Source organism: Conger conger, chromosome 8, assembly GCF_963514075.1.
Source record: "Conger conger chromosome 8, fConCon1.1, whole genome shotgun sequence".
NCBI classification, from domain to species: Eukaryota; Metazoa; Chordata; class Actinopteri; order Anguilliformes; family Congridae; genus Conger; species Conger conger.
Window position 1 is genome coordinate 40,546,579 of NC_083767.1, and position 15,609 is coordinate 40,562,187.

The 15,609-nt window shown below is 42.5% G+C and overlaps 1 protein-coding gene across 1 annotated transcript; it reads left to right on the plus strand.

Moving 5' to 3' along the window:
- The first annotated feature begins 6,554 nt into the window (after window positions 1-6,554).
- myf5 (myogenic factor 5) lies at window positions 6,555-10,642 on the plus strand. The gene is made up of 3 exons (XM_061250657.1): window positions 6,555-6,977; window positions 8,940-9,006; window positions 9,921-10,642. Exons 1-3 carry the CDS (start codon window positions 6,555-6,557, stop codon window positions 10,106-10,108), a joined length of 678 nt encoding a protein of 225 aa, XP_061106641.1. The 3' UTR covers window positions 10,109-10,642.
- Window positions 10,643-15,609: the final 4,967 nt, after the last annotated feature.

Sequence of the window (15,609 nt, forward strand, 5' to 3'; positions counted from 1 at the left end):
ATTTATACATGTTGTATTTTAGAACACAAATAAAATCTGTATCAAAATGTTTATATTGTGTTGTGACATTCTGTATGTTTGGTTTGCTAGCATGAACTGAAAGCAACAAATAGATTATTTAATTACAGCTAGAAGAAGTAAACTATTTTAAAGAGAACAGTTTATATGGTGCACTTCAAGACAGAGTGACTGCAGAATAAATATAAATTGTTCTTACAGGTTGGATATCGCTACAAACAAACTTGTCCATGCCAAAAATGCTAAATTACACATTCCTTTGAATGCTAGCATTAGTAATGAATCCAAACAAATCCACCTGGACCATGCTCCTGTTTTGTGATTTTAAATTCTCTTTCTAATCTCATCATCTCTGCAGGCTTACTTTGGACAAACCCTCTCTGACTAAGAAATGTGGATTATTTAGCAATGCATTTATTTAGGTTTTAGATGGTTTATATGGACTTCCTTCAGGTATTCCAGACATTACTAATTGTGTTATTCCCCCATATCTTCCCCACAGCTGTCGTCCGTTTCACATTCCGTAATGACCGTGGACACTATAAATACTATACATGTCTCCAACATCGCCCTCTCTCTTTGAACAGACATGTGACTACTGGGGTTAGCCGAAGCATCCACCAGCTCCAGCGTGTTTACAGCTATTAACAGAGTGTAAGAGGACACTGAGCCCCAGAAATAGTCCTGCTTATGTCTTTCTGCCAGCTGCCAATGAACAATCCTCTGCCTCCATTATAGTATTTCCTAAACTGGTCTTGTCGGTTCGACTGGAATTTCAATTTGAATATTTGCATTCGCCTAATTTAACCTCAACACTATGTGACATATTCCAAAAGGTAAAATGGCTTCAGCCATTGAAAGGTTCTCCTATTTAGTTTGATGTGACAGGCTTATACTGTATTTCTATAAATGAAGTGCTAATCCTGTATTCTTAAATGTACTATCCACAATTTGAATTTCCTGTATTTCTTTCATGTAGGCTACCTGCCTGTATGGGCTTTATAACATTTCAATCTCTTTTTGAATGCCTTGGAATTTGGATGGTCTAGAAAATGTATTTAATAAAATGTTTGATTTTAAAAGGGGTGAACCTTTCTTTAGGTTTTTACAATTGGTCATTTATATTATTTTGATTGAACATTCTAGATATCCATTGAGTGGAATGAATTGAACTGTGGTGTGGGTTTGAGGAGGCCCAGGCTCCCAGAATGCAGTGCTGCCGCGTAACCATCCTGCTGGGATGCAGGTCAGGAGGTTGCCGACTCTGGCTTTGATCTCACGGCCCAGCGTGTTGTGACAGATTGACCGTAGTGACTCCCCTCCGTCTGCATGGAGCCCACCCTCCTCTCGCTGGAGCTGACCGCTGGCCCTCTGCACACAGACATGGGGGGAAGGGGGACCCTGTACAGTGAAAGACACCAGGAAGGCGGTATACCCAAAAAAACACTTATTACAGATCTACTACCATCAGCAGCTATCACTGCGAAAAGTCTGTCTCAACAGGTGTTTTAGATGTGTAATGAGACTTAAAATGTTCTTTCTCTCTCAAATAGAACACATTAGCTTGCTCTACTGTGAGAAAAAAGTTACGTTACTGTTTGCTTGACAAGTGAAATTGTCTTACCCCATTGGCAAATCTTGAAACTGTCTCACCTCATTGGAAACATCTTATTCAACAAAAAAAGTCATAGGTTTGAAGCCTAAATGTGAGACTAACATCCTTGTTGAGATTGGCTTATTTATTTTGACAGTCATCCAGAGAGTGGGGCTGTGTGAGAATGCGTAGTGTGCACAGTCATGGTGAGACTCTGTGGGTCATCAGGTCATATAGGTGTGAGAGATAAGAGAAGCACAGTAGCAACCAAACATTTACACGTCACCAAGACCCTCGCAAATGAAAACACACCCTTCGACTTTTATCTCTAAGCCAATCACAGGCGTATCAGTTACTACTCTGTACTCCATCTGAATACTTGGACAAAATATTAAAATACGCTGTATCCACTTTCGCATGTGATAAAGAGGGCTTGCGTTCCCTGGGAAGACACCCGATACCTCACTCGGTGTTAACCGCTGCCTTTCAAAGCCAACCTTCCCTCTCAATCCAAGACCGTGTTCGCACTTTTCCCAGAATGGGACTGAAATTGGATATTGCCCTCAGTAATGTCGCTTTAACAAGATTCAGCCCACATCTCGATGCAGCATTAAACTGGATTTCCATTCTATTGGAAATTCTGCTTACTGAATTATGTGCCTCAAGTTAACATGATTGCTTTAACTATGAGCTAAAGGAAACAGGTAAATGCACATTTTGCCAGAGTACCTTGAACTAGGAAGCAGGAACGGCTGGCCTAACAGACACTGGTATAAAAAGGTATTAAACTGGTATTTGATTTCCCTCAGTTCATCAAGCACTGTTTCAGAAGCCATTTTGTTTCGTATTCTAAGTGTAAAGCCTTCTATTGTTAGTCAGTGACAGTTTGTCACAGCAGCTTTTCAGTAAATGCTTAATTTCATAAAATGCTTAATTCAATTGACTTCAATTCTCATACTCACAGCACAACAACATTGAAACTGTGAAAATTGTGTGCTTTTGAGGGTAAGCGTGCTTTTGAGGGTTGCAGTCTAAGAATTCTGTGATGAGTATTAACAAGACAGATTTTTGTTGACCAGAATTTGGACATTTTGACACATTTTTATCGATATCAGGGCTGGTGACTGCTAGCTTAGGCATAATCCATTCCATCTTGCATTGAAATATGCCCAATTATGTTTTGAGGCACAGCTGAGCTGTGGCCTTTTGTCTATGAAAACACAGCGCAACTTTGTTTGGTCAAAAGATTATTTGACGGTTGCAGCAATCTGATAGCAATAGTTTTGTGTTTGGCTCCGGCCAGCCTATTGCATATGGTATCAGTGCGTCTCACATATCAAGGCCAAAGACAGCAGAAATGGCTTTTTTGCCTTATCTGATTTCTTAGAGATCCAGTCTTAATCCATTTTCCCCAACATTGTATTTGGCAGCACATTTTTACTCCTTTGCCAGACAAATGGTGCTGCCAATCATTTAAAGGGTGGATGAGTTTCTAACAAATAACTTGCCAGAAAATATGTTTTTCCTTTGCGGTTCTCATTTTGGGAAATGAAACATGATGAAAAAACAAGTAAACAAGACAAAATGTCATAGACAGCACATTTAATAATGTTTACCCAGCTCATATGCATAAAACACAGTGTTGGACCTCTCATGAAGATATTTCCTTTACATTTTTATCTGAGCATGAGATTTATTTTCAGTGGGGTGGTAAAACACTCTAAAACTTTGAAAAGTAAAGCTGTTTAAATCACTATGGGTTAGAACAAAGTGCTATTAAAGTAAATGTGTTTAAATCACTATGGGTCAGAACAAAGTGCTATTAAAGTAAATGTGTTTAAATCACTATGGGTCAGAACAAAGTGCTATGGGACCCCAGGGACTAATATCCATACTGTGTGTTTTTAGCACTTTTTGTCTCATCCCTACACCTTGTGCCCACTGCAGTTGATATTTCCTATTGCCATGGAACATCATATGGGTTAATAGGGTTATTGTATGTTTAGGCCCATTTTGTTTTTGTTATAATTTGTAGGAAAGTTTTTTGTTGTGTTACGGATGGAATTTCAGGCGATGCAATGTAACTTTCTTCTCAGGATCTCACGGCTTCACAGTGAAATGGGGGCAGTGGCTTCAACCACCACCAATGTATAATGCCCTCCTCGATAGATGCCAGCCATTTTACAACAGAATGCTGGGATGGACAGGTAGGGTGGGAGAACAATTCTTGGGCCAAGAGGGCAGGGGTTAAGGGAAAGAAAAGAAATAGAGGAATCTGTTATTCTGTGTGGAAAGGTGCAGTTGTAGATAAAACATGAACTATACATCCAGTATGAAAGGACTTACCTATTTTTAAATCTATATATTAAAATAGTTTTAGAAATATATACAATAAAGTACTAGGGGTGACAGGGTTGATGTCATTGAGCCCTTAGATTAAAGAGCCTCTTTGCCCTGCACTTAACACAGCCTTTGACCCCTGATGACCTTGGAGGAACAGTGCTTCAGACTACTGCTGTTACCGCCCAACAGGCAACAACAAGCCTGACCAATCACAGCGTACGTCTGACCTCCTCTGGCATGACAAATGAGAGAGAATGAACCACTGCAGATATCATAGGGATCCTGCATCTGTCCTGGGTGTGTGTGTGTGTGTGTGTATGGGTGTGTGTGTATGTGAATATGTGTGTGTGTTTGTGTGTGTGTGTGTGTGTTTTGTGTGCATGTGCACACACGCGAATGTGTGTGTCTGTGTGTGTATGTTCTGTTTTTGTGTATGTATGTGTGTGTGTGTGTGTGTGTGTGTGCGAGTGTGCATGTGTAGGCATGTCTTTGAGTGTGTGTATGCAAGAGTTTGTGTGCAGGAGTATGCATGTGGATGCGTATGTGTGTGCGTGAGGGAGAGAGAGAGGGAGGGAAAAGAAAAACAGAGAGCGTGTGTGTGTGTGTGTGTGTTCATTTGCATGTGAATAATATACAGGGGATTTGTCTGGTAGCTGATAAACGGCGTATAAATCCTCAGCTCCACAATGCTGGGTCCGTTTCTGCCTGGCTCAGAGATCCAGCCCTGGCAGGTCACGTCTTCATCCACGGCTGCTCCCTGTCACTGTGCTTTCATCTGCCTGGCTGGGTCGTCGCACAAGCTGGCAGCCACACCAACGCCATCCTCAGCTGTCCACTGCAATGTGTGAGGGGCCCTTTCAGACTCAATATCACCGGTCTACGCGGTGGAAATGTTGGGAACCACTGCATGACGGGATCTCTACCTGTGGCTCAGAGACTGCTGCTGTGGTATCTTACTGTACTCACTGTAACTTACTGTAACTTACTGTACACACTGTGCTCGCTTACCAGAGACGGATGTGACATACCCACACTATCCTATTTCCATCCTTATAATATTCTACACTCGTGAAAAAATACAATGTCATTATGTGATGCCATTTAATATGTGAAAGCAATAAGATTTAGAGCCACAGGAGTGAAGTTAACACTACTGCGTATAGGAATACGCGCGTATACAGTACATAATTCATTAATTAAGACTCATAATGACAACATAAGTGTTGGTGTCAGAAGCACAACTCAACCGTTATTTTTTATGTTATTTAAATTAATTGTGTGCACACTGGATTCGGATGTTGATTAGAATTAGAGCGAGAACACAAGCACATTAGAACTGAGTTGTTAATTGTTTCTTGAGAATGAACAGCTAGGCCCGTTCCACAAGCAGGAAGATCCGGTCCGGGTTCTCAGACTGTAGCGCAGAGCCTGGTGCTGCTGTGTTATCTTAGCTGTGCTCATTTCCTCGAGATGGACGCAAACAAACGTGTAGCACCTTGTGTAACATATCCTCAGTATCCTTATTGTATCCTCATAAGGCTATACTCATTAAAAAGAAACCCACAATAACATGGTGTGAAGCCATTGATGCGTTAATGCGCACATTATTTTAATGAAATGTGTGTACCCTGCATTTTGATGTTGATGAGGATTATAGGGGAGATCCCAGCCTCATTAGAGCCTGGATGTTAATGGTTTTGTGGCTCATTTAAAGGGCTGCAGAGAAAACTCCCACACCTTCATTGGCCGGCCGGGGGCCATTTTGAGGACTTGGTGGCAGTGTGAATTCGGAGGTGGAAATCTTACACCCTGCGCTGCAGCTGGGCCGCATCTGTAACGGTGCGATTTGTCTCCGTCGTAAAAACCAGAGCTGTGGACTCCGGCACACAGAGGGGCAAGCCCCTTTAACGTACAGCCTGAGAAAAGACATTATGGCCACATTATGGTGACCGTTAAATCTTAATTGCATTTTAATGGAATAAATCACTGCCTTTCTTTCAAGGTGGAGCTGAGCTTCCCACACACCAACGCTTGCGATGTCAGGACAAGTAACACGGCAAACACGGGTAAAGGCTTACTAAAGTCTTAATAAGACTAACGCAGTTGTGCTAACTTTACTATTATGTCTCCAAATCTAATTCACATATAATTTATTTAATTCTTCTAGATGGTCATATTTAAAGACACACGCATGCATTGTCAAAAAAAAAAAAAAAAAAAAAAAAAAAAGGAAATCAAAAGGCCTTATGAGACAATTTTTTAGATAGGTACCGTGTTGATTTGTTGATTTAACTTGGATATGGATAAACGAGGCAGATGACCATGGCTTTAGCGGGGAGGGGAACAGCAGGCAGGGCCGGCATACTGTGTGTGGGAACTCAGCGGGTCCTGGGGGTGTGAATGCCCCGCCCCTTGGCGCTGGGTAGGGGGGATATGGTAATTAGATCTGCCCCGTGTGGACCCGGGGGTCTGTCCCGGGGCATATAAAGAGGGTCAGGCCACAGTAGACCCTCCACATCCCTCAGAGACTCCTGAGCTCTCCCTACACACACACACACGCGCACACGCACGCTCGCTGAAACGCACGCGGACCGTATCCATGGAGACGGCGGACCTGTTCTACGACAGCGCGTGCCTGTCGTCGCCGGAGGACGCGGGCGGGGAGGAGGGGGAGGACGGGCACGTCCGAGCGGGCGGGGGCCGATGCCTGGCCTGGGCGTGCAAGGCCTGCAAACGGCGCTCCAGCGTGGCGGACCGGCGGAGGGCCGCCACCGTGCGTGAGAGACGGCGGCTGAAGAAGGTGAACCACGCCTTTGAGGCGCTGCGGCGCTGTACCTCCACCGGGCCCCCGGCCTCCGGCCCCGCCCAGCGCCTGGCCAAGGTGGAGATCCTGCGCAACGCCATCCAGCACATCCACAGCCTGCAGGAGACCCTGAGGGAGCAGGCCCACAGATACTACAGCCTGCCCGGGGGAAGAGCCTCGGAGCCGGGGAGCCCCGGGTCCAACTGCTCCGACGATATGGTAACCTCCACCACTGTACTGTTGACATTCAATATGTCTGTGTGCATCTCTACTTTACCTGTGTAACAACTGTACCGCATCACTGTGTGTGTGTGCATCTCTACTTTACCTGTGTAACAACTGTACCGCATCACTGTGTGTGTGTGCATCTCTACTTTACCTGTTTAACAACTGTACTGCATCACTGTGTGTGTGCATCTCCACTTTACCTGTTTAACAACTGTACTGCATCACTGTGTGTGTGCATCTCCACTTTACCTGTTTAACAACTGTACCGCATCACTGTGTGTGTGTGTACATCTCTACTTTACCTGTGTAACAACTTTACCTCACAACTCTGCGTGTGTACATCTCTACTTTACCTCTGTAACAACTTTACCACATCACTGTGTGTGTGTGTAGATCTCTACTTTACCTCTGTAACAACTTAACCTCACAACTCTGCGTGTGTACATCTCTACTTTACCTGCCTAACAACTTTGCCTCACAACTCTGTGTGTGTACATCTCTACTTTACCTCTGTAACAACTTTACCACATCACTGTGTGTGTGTGTACATCTCTACTTTACCTCTGTAACAACTTAACCTCACAACTCTGCGTGTGTACATCTCTACTTTACCTGCCTAACAACTTTGCCTCACAACTCTGTGTGTGTACATCTCTACTTTACCTGTGTAACAACTGTACTGCATCACTCTGTCTGTGTACATCTCTACTTTACCTGCCTAGCAACTTTACCTCACAAATCTGTATGTGTACATCTTCACTTTACCTGCCTTGAGCCTCATATATCTCAACTTTACCTGCCTAACAATTTTACCCCATCACTCTGTCTGTGTGCATCTCCACTTTACCTGCGTCTAATCTCATATACATCCCTACATTACCTGTATAATCTCCTACATGGTATGGATGTGTTCTCTGTCTGTATGTCTGTAGATCTCTCCAGCTGTCTGAGGTTTTTTTTTTTTCTATCTTACTTTCTGTATCAGACTCCAAGGCCTTGCCATCAAGCACGGTTTTTCCTTTATTTTTATTTACCAACAAATGCCAAAGTGTTGGTTCGGTTTCTTTTTATAAAACTTTTAGTGATCTGAACTTGTGAAGAGAACGAATCAACCGCAGTGACTGACACCTTGACAGGGCTTGTCGTGCATCCATAAAAATCTATTTTTTTATTTATAAAAAAGGTATTTATTACAGAATACCCTAGGATCAGTTGAATAGAGAGCTGAAGATGGCTTCTGATAGGGGCGGCGCTGTCACGGCGTTCCCATACGAGGCATTTTTCCGCCTTATAAAGCCTGGAAAATCCACCTTACGGTCTGGCAGAACAGTGTGTGCCTCCGCATTCCTCCCTGACTGCACTGCCTCTTTCCTGCTGGCAGGATTTTCTGCACATTTACTGGAGGGGAGCGTCATGCAATATCGCTGTGGGTTCCACTGAGGCAATCCATTCGTCATCCCTGAAAATGTGTGTGCGTGAGTGTGTTCACACAGATGTGAGTGTGTGTATGAGTGTATGTGTTCACGCAGATGAGTGAGTGTTTGTGTGTGTATGTGTATGAGTGTGTGTGTGTGTGTGTGTGTGTGTGTGTCTGTTCACACAGATGAGTGAGTGCTTGTGTATGTATGTGTGTGTGTATGTGTGTCTGTTCACACAGATGAGTGAGTGCTTGTGCATGTATGTGTGTGAGAGAGTGTGTATGTATGTGTGTGAGTGTGTGTGTGTATGTGTGTGAGTGTGTATGTGTGTGTCTATTCACACAGATGAGTGAGTGCTTGTGTATGTCTACAGACAACATTATTGAATACAGCCCTTAGAATGGGGTACCTGTATTTTAGTCAGGCAGCCCTACAAAGTAAATGTGTGAAGACTGGAATATTGGAGAATCTTCATTTAAACAACATTTACTTTCCAAGAGTTGTATTAATTTTTATTTGTGCCATTTTCCTGTAGGTTGGCTGCAGTCCTGTTTGGTTGGACATGAGCTATGGAAGCATGAACAGTTACGAGATGCACACAGGTGAGCCTCCATGCTACATCTCCACTGAGCACGATTTCACTTACGGCTTCTCTGAGCTTTTTTTTAGCTTCGCGAAAGTTTGTTTAGTCTCCACGGCCACCAAACATGAAGTAAACCAAAATAATTATACTCTTTTTAATGAATTATTTAAAGTTATGGAGACATTGTTTACAGGCAGATTGAATAGAGACCAATATGTGCTGAAAAACAATATTTAAATTCAATTTTTTTTCTTTTCATGATAATGCATAGAGCAAACTCAACAGGCCTCATGAATTTTTTTCTACTGTTCATCTTCTCAAAATGGCGGCACGGATGGTGCAGTGGGTAGCACTGCCGCCTCACAGCAAGGAGGTCCTGGGTTCGAATCCCCGTCGGCCGGGGCCTCTCTGTGCGGAGTTTGCATGTTCTCCCCGTGTCTGCGTGGGTTTCCTCCGGGTACTCCGGTTTCCTCCCACAGTCCAAAGACATGCACGTTAGGCTGATTGGAGAGTCTAAATTGCCCGTAGGTATGAGTGTGTGAGTGAATGGTGTGTGTGCCCTGCGATGGACTGGCGACCTGTCCAGGGTGTATTCCTGCCTTTCGCCCAATGTATGCTGGGATAGGCTCCAGCCCCCCTGCGACCCTGATCAGGATAAGCGGGTTCAGATAATGGATGGATGGATGGATCTTCTCAAAATGCTAATTATTACAGTCTCATATCACCCACAATGGTCTTGAATCTCACGCTTTGATGTGTGCATATTCTGCTTTGCCTATGCACTATGTAGCTCCATTTTCATTTGAGCTCTGGAGAGAAAGTACAAAGTAATCCTTTTTTTTTTAAAGTACAAGTGAACATTAAAGTTGGTGACTCTAATGAAGTGAATATTACTGGATGAAAATCAACCCTTTTCTTCTTCCTCCTCCTCAGCGGGCAGTGAGGAAGAGGCTCCCTCAGTGTCCAGCCTGCAGTGCCTGTCTGGCATCGTGGATCGCCTGTCCTCCGCGGAACAGGCCTGCCAAACGGGCGATGCGGTCGCCCTCTCGTCCTGTGTCTCCCACTGCCAGCCCAGGACCCCCGAACCCCTAAACGCCAGACCTGTGTACCACATGCTGTGAGCTTCTGCAAACACCAACCAAAAAGACTCAAAACTTTTATAATATATTTACTTCATCACTCTACTACTTTCCCTGGATTCTTTCAACTGATCGCGTTTCCCCCCTAAACGGGGGTAAAATGGAATTTGGTTCCTGCCTCATGACTGTACTGTAAATAATTGTGTGCATAAGGACTCATTTCAATCAGACCTGGGTAAAATACCTAATTGTTTTGACGTAACTGATTCAAATACATTTCTGTGCTCTATTGATCTTGCCTGATGCAACTGTGCCAACCTAGAGGACCAGAAAGCGAGGTTTGCACTTTTTGAGAGTATTCATAGATTCCAATGCACCAGACGAGCTCAGTAAAGCATAGGAAATCATTTCAAATCATCCAAAAGAGAGAAATAATTTGACCCAGGTCTGATACCAACATCTTCTCATTCATTTTTGATCTGTTCTGATTCTGAATATTTAACTTAACTTTTTTAATAGGTTCAATATTGTCCATTTTAGCATCTATTGTTCTAAATGTAAATAAACGATATTTATGTTAACAGTTTTTGTTATCTTTGCTCACAAAGAACCCATTTTTGGTCAGGTCTCCCTTGGAAAAGAGATTTTCAATCTCAATGTGACTTCCTGGTAAAATAAAGACTAAACAAATTAAAAATAAGAATTGATAGTGGAAACAGCCGTGGCAATTTAAGGCAGTGAGTGTTAGCACTACAATAAAAGTGTGAATTGATCATTAATTGCAGTATGACACTTCATAAGAGGCCAAACTGCTCTGGCACAGGTTGAATGAAGGAGAGGGGAGGTAAAGCTAGTATTGGTTGTTTGCTTTTTTTTTGGGAAGCAAATGTTGGCCACAGTTAACACTTTACAGCAAATGGCCTGCACCCTAAAGAATCACACCTGTAGGGTGGATGGGGAGTGGAGAAACATTGTGAGTTGAATAAGAAATAAAAAGCAGGGCTTGGGTTCTTTTCCCCAACCATAAACCCTGATGCTGACGCTCTCAAGGACATAGTATTAAAAACCAACCATTATGAAAATTAAAACTAGGAACAATGATATGGAGCATTTTATTTACTGCTAGATTACAGTATGTAAAATAGCTTCAACCATTTTACAAGCTCTCCCAAAACATGAATTATTAGTGTCTTGAAAATGCAAAATAGAACATAAAAGAAAAACTGGAAAATGAGTGTAAAATTGAAAAATGATTTATCTACAAGAATCGTGTTTAAAGTAGCTTACCATGATTTACAGTACAGCGTAGGCACTGTTGGCTGTTAATTTTCAAAAACAGCTTGTGCACATTATTACATTCATGGAAATGAGGAAAGTTATGTTATTAAAAATCAAATATTGAATGTCAAGTTCGATGCTTCCCAATCTGTCACTGGAATTGATTTCTATATTGAAAGTCACTGCAAAAAGACTGCCATTAACTTGTGACAAGGAAACGGACGGCTTTATAAACTGTAGCCCAAAGTTTACGGCAGCCTAGGACACGGTCCTGTCTCTGAATCCTCATTTTATGTTAGAGGAGTTTGTGGATGTGTGCAAGCTGTCTGTGCGTCGCTTTACTTGGGCTGTACCTCCATCGCAATGTCAGGCTTGTTGGCCCGATCACAGGCTGGGGATTGTCTTTCAGAAACCAATATGGGCGCCAGTTAAAGCACTCGGGCATAAATCACTTTTCACCGCCGCTCCCCAAGCTATAATTCAGAAACATCCACACATCGATGGGATATATGATATGAATAATTTAAAAAGGAACTGTACCTACTGTGTAGAGCACTATTTTATGAATAATTAATGTCAAATAATAATTGATGAATGGGGGGGGGGGCGATGGCTAAACTGAAATACTTCTAATAAACGGATTTGCATAGTAGTAAGGAAAAACATGTCATGAACACATTTCATGAATGTAAGGAAATGTGAGGAAATTGCGCTCGGGGTGTGAAAGTCATTCCACATACATCCTCCTGTCTCGTTGGGGACGCGTACATTAATCAGATGTGCAAGATAACCGTGGTGAAAACAACTATTGCCTTAGTCAAGATGGACCACAGACAGTTAATCAAATTTGCAGCTAATTGACAGCTGGCGGGCTATGATCCCACAATGCACCTTCCTCCGCTGTGCTTTTAATATTAAGAATATTATAGTTGATCTCTCAGACTTGAAATAGGGAATTCAACACCTATACATTCGTGAAATAGTATATGTGGCTGTTGATACACTGAAACCTGAGGTCCAATCAATTCTGCTGATATTCAAATATGAAACATTAATACTGACAACAAAGTATTTCACCACAAATAGTATACCTTTACAGGTGAAATACAGATGTAAGCAATGAAATAGTATCATTTTGGAAATAAATGTATACAGTGAACTACTACTAATACTACTACCGCCACTTGTATGATAATGCTCATAATGTACACAATACACATAGGTGCAGTTTCAGAGGTCTCATTTTCATCTGAAAGCATGATATGCCTTTAGAGTCAATAGCTCTATAAAGAAAAGGAATATTAGTAACCTCGGAATTGAATTAATCATGTCTATTCCTACTGCAATTCAGGAGAAATTGTAGTCACAGTTCCATGTCAGAATACCAACAGAGACCAAGCAGGAAAATGGCTCAACATTGTTCATTACCTCGCATTTCACTTCAGTTTATACCCGTTACTGTACGGGAGGGGTTGTGTCTTCTTCCGAAGATGATTTGTCTCGGCAGTGTAGTTGTCTGGTTGCCAGTTTAGCTGTCTCGTTGCCAGTTTTTCAGATTACAGAAACACCTGTGAAATATATTACACACATCATCTTTTTCAGGACAGGCCCATGGGACACATGCCCAACAGAAAGCCTACCAGATGGAATCCTGCTACAAAATATCCATAGCCAGTCAAGCCAGTGGTCACCTTACGGTACACTTTTCCCCGACCAATGCCCAGAAATATAAACTCATGAGCTCCCTCTAGTGGACATTGTTGAAGCAGTAAATTACTGCAAAGTATACATAAAGCATTCCCATACTGTACTCAAGCAGGTGAGACAGCAGCCACATTTAACAAAATAAAATAAATATCATTTTTAACACCCTTGATCATTTACTTTGTCCATTTTCTTTTCTCGAAGAGATCAACCACTGGGCTGCGTTGTCTTGGACACACCCTGAATCTAATGGCAAAATAAGCTTTGGATCAGAAGCTCAGGGGAGCTCCAGGACATTGAATTGACAGCTGAGAATATTGTCCCACAGTTTAGGAAGAGCCGTAGCTGAAAGGAGAAGTTGTGTGTGGTTCGGTAGATGGCAGGCCAGTGATGCTATAGCAGTGGTCTGATCAGCGGGAAGCTGTTGGAGCTGTCCTGGCCAATTTAAACAATCATTCTTCTTCCCTCAGCAAGAGATTGAGAAAATGTTCTAGCCTCATTCACGTAAGCAACAGCCAAGATACCTGAAGATGTCCTACGGTCTAGATGGAAGAAAAAAGAAAGGAACTGCTCCAATGACACAGGAATCATCCGAGCTACTCAGTAAGCTATAGTAGCACTCACTTGATAACAGTGTAAATGAACAGTACAACATAAAACATTATCATTGTAAATCGCTTTGGATTAAAAGCGTCTGCCAAATGACTAAAACATAAAAGAAAAATGTAATCATTCTCTCCTCATCAACCTTTGCGGGTTTTAAGGAGATGCAGATATGCAATGGCACCAAGTCTGTCTGTGTTGGCGAAGGCAGCCCTTATAGACCCAAGATTCAGTATCCTCGAGTTCAGCAATGCCAGCCATGCGAAGCAGGCTGAGAAACTAACTCCAGTGTTCCTCCCTGATCCACTGCTGTCAACTCACAACTAAATGGCAGGGTTTAGTTGTGAGTGAACAGTAGCAGGGATGGGCAATTCTGGAGGACCAGTGTATATGCAGGATTATAGCAGGGATGGGCACCTCCAGTCCTTGAGGGCCGGTGTGTATGCAGGATTATAGCAGGGATGAGCACCGCCAGTCCTTGAGGGCCGGTGTGTATGCAGGATTATAGCAGGGATGGGCACCTCCAGTCCTTGAGGGCCAGTGTGTATGCAGGATTTTGCTGCCACTGTTACCTTGCCTCAATCAGCTAAGTAGCCATATGCACCATGACCGATTCACTCGTAAATTAGACCACAATAAAATGCAACAAGACAAGAACATTTATCAGCTGCGCTGTTTATGTCACAGAATGTGACTAAAAATGATAGATCATGTAAATGATTGGATTAATTAAATAACAAAGAGCAGAAATTGGTCTGAAATCCAGAAACAGATATCACCCGCCTTGCCCATCTCTAAATTATTAACAGAAAGGGCTGGAATGTGAACAGGTTTTCGTTCCAGTCTAGCAGTTACACACCTGATTGTAATAGTCAAGGTCCTTAGCAAAGACTCTAGTGGTTGATGAGTAGAGTCAGGTGTGTACCTGCTTTGTTGGAACAAGAGCCTGCACCCACACCGGCCCTTTCTGTGTGGCTTGAGGACCCCTCTCTTAAAGGGTTGAGGGTCTTCAAGCTGCTTTGGGGAGAAGACACCCCCTGCTGGACCAATTTCATCATACAATTGTTTCTTTTTTTTAGAAGAACGTTCCAAAACGTTCGCTTGCAGTCTGGTGGCTAGATACTGTAAAACAGCCTGTAAATCTGAGATGCACTGAGCATAGATCTGTGGCAGTCATTGAGAGTTGCAGTTTGCCTTCCATTCCTGTAGTATCAACAGGCAGCACGATAATAATTCTGTATTTCTGATTAGAATCAGCAGAAATATCATGGTAGGTATCATCTATTTTCCCCAAAGCCAACATTTAGAGAGGAATATTAACGTGATGTCGTGCAGATATGGTGTTCATCAACAATATGGCTGTAAACCTATATAGTGTATAGAATGTTACATACATTTTAATGGTCTGTGTTGTTTTTATGTATTACCTGAACACCCTGAACCTTCTCAGGATGTTTTATTTTGGTTCTGCTAAGCTGCATCTCTACCACTGTGCTTGTTGCCAAATTGTATTTTTAAGGTTGAGAAAATGTATAGTGCAGTGATGTTCCCATTACATTGTGAAAATGAACTTTTTAAAATATAATGGGAATATGACTGCACATCCATACACTTGTGCCTTTCCAGTCAATAATTCAGCAAGGCACACTATGTTCCAATCTTTTCAACTTTATCCTGAAATACACTCTACACGACCATTACAACATTCCCTTTGCCTGAAGTTCATTTTAAGTTTCATTTCAAGTTTTTGTCCGGAATGACTATAAGACGGCGGTTTGTTTTGTTGCCATAATGGTGTGTGATTTTTCCTCTCCTTTCAGACCCTGCAGAGGTAATTTAGAGCATTTTCCAGTTTGATTGCACGTGTTTTTCTTTTAGATTGGAAAGTGACAAAGGCTGTGGGAGAGACAGGGACATGCTGCCGCACGGCATCGTCATGGTTACTGTATGCATGACCC

Excerpts from the sequence above, each read along its gene's own strand:
- myf5 (XM_061250657.1), top strand. The coding sequence starts at position 6,555 with ATGGAGACGGCGGACCTGTTCTACGACAGCGCGTGCCTGTCGTCGCCG. Across the intron at positions 6,978-8,939 it reads CCAACTGCTCCGACGATATG|GTTGGCTGCAGTCCTGTTTG; the intron begins GTAACCTCCACC and ends ATTTTCCTGTAG. Across the intron at positions 9,007-9,920 it reads CAGTTACGAGATGCACACAG|CGGGCAGTGAGGAAGAGGCT; the intron begins GTGAGCCTCCAT and ends CCTCCTCCTCAG.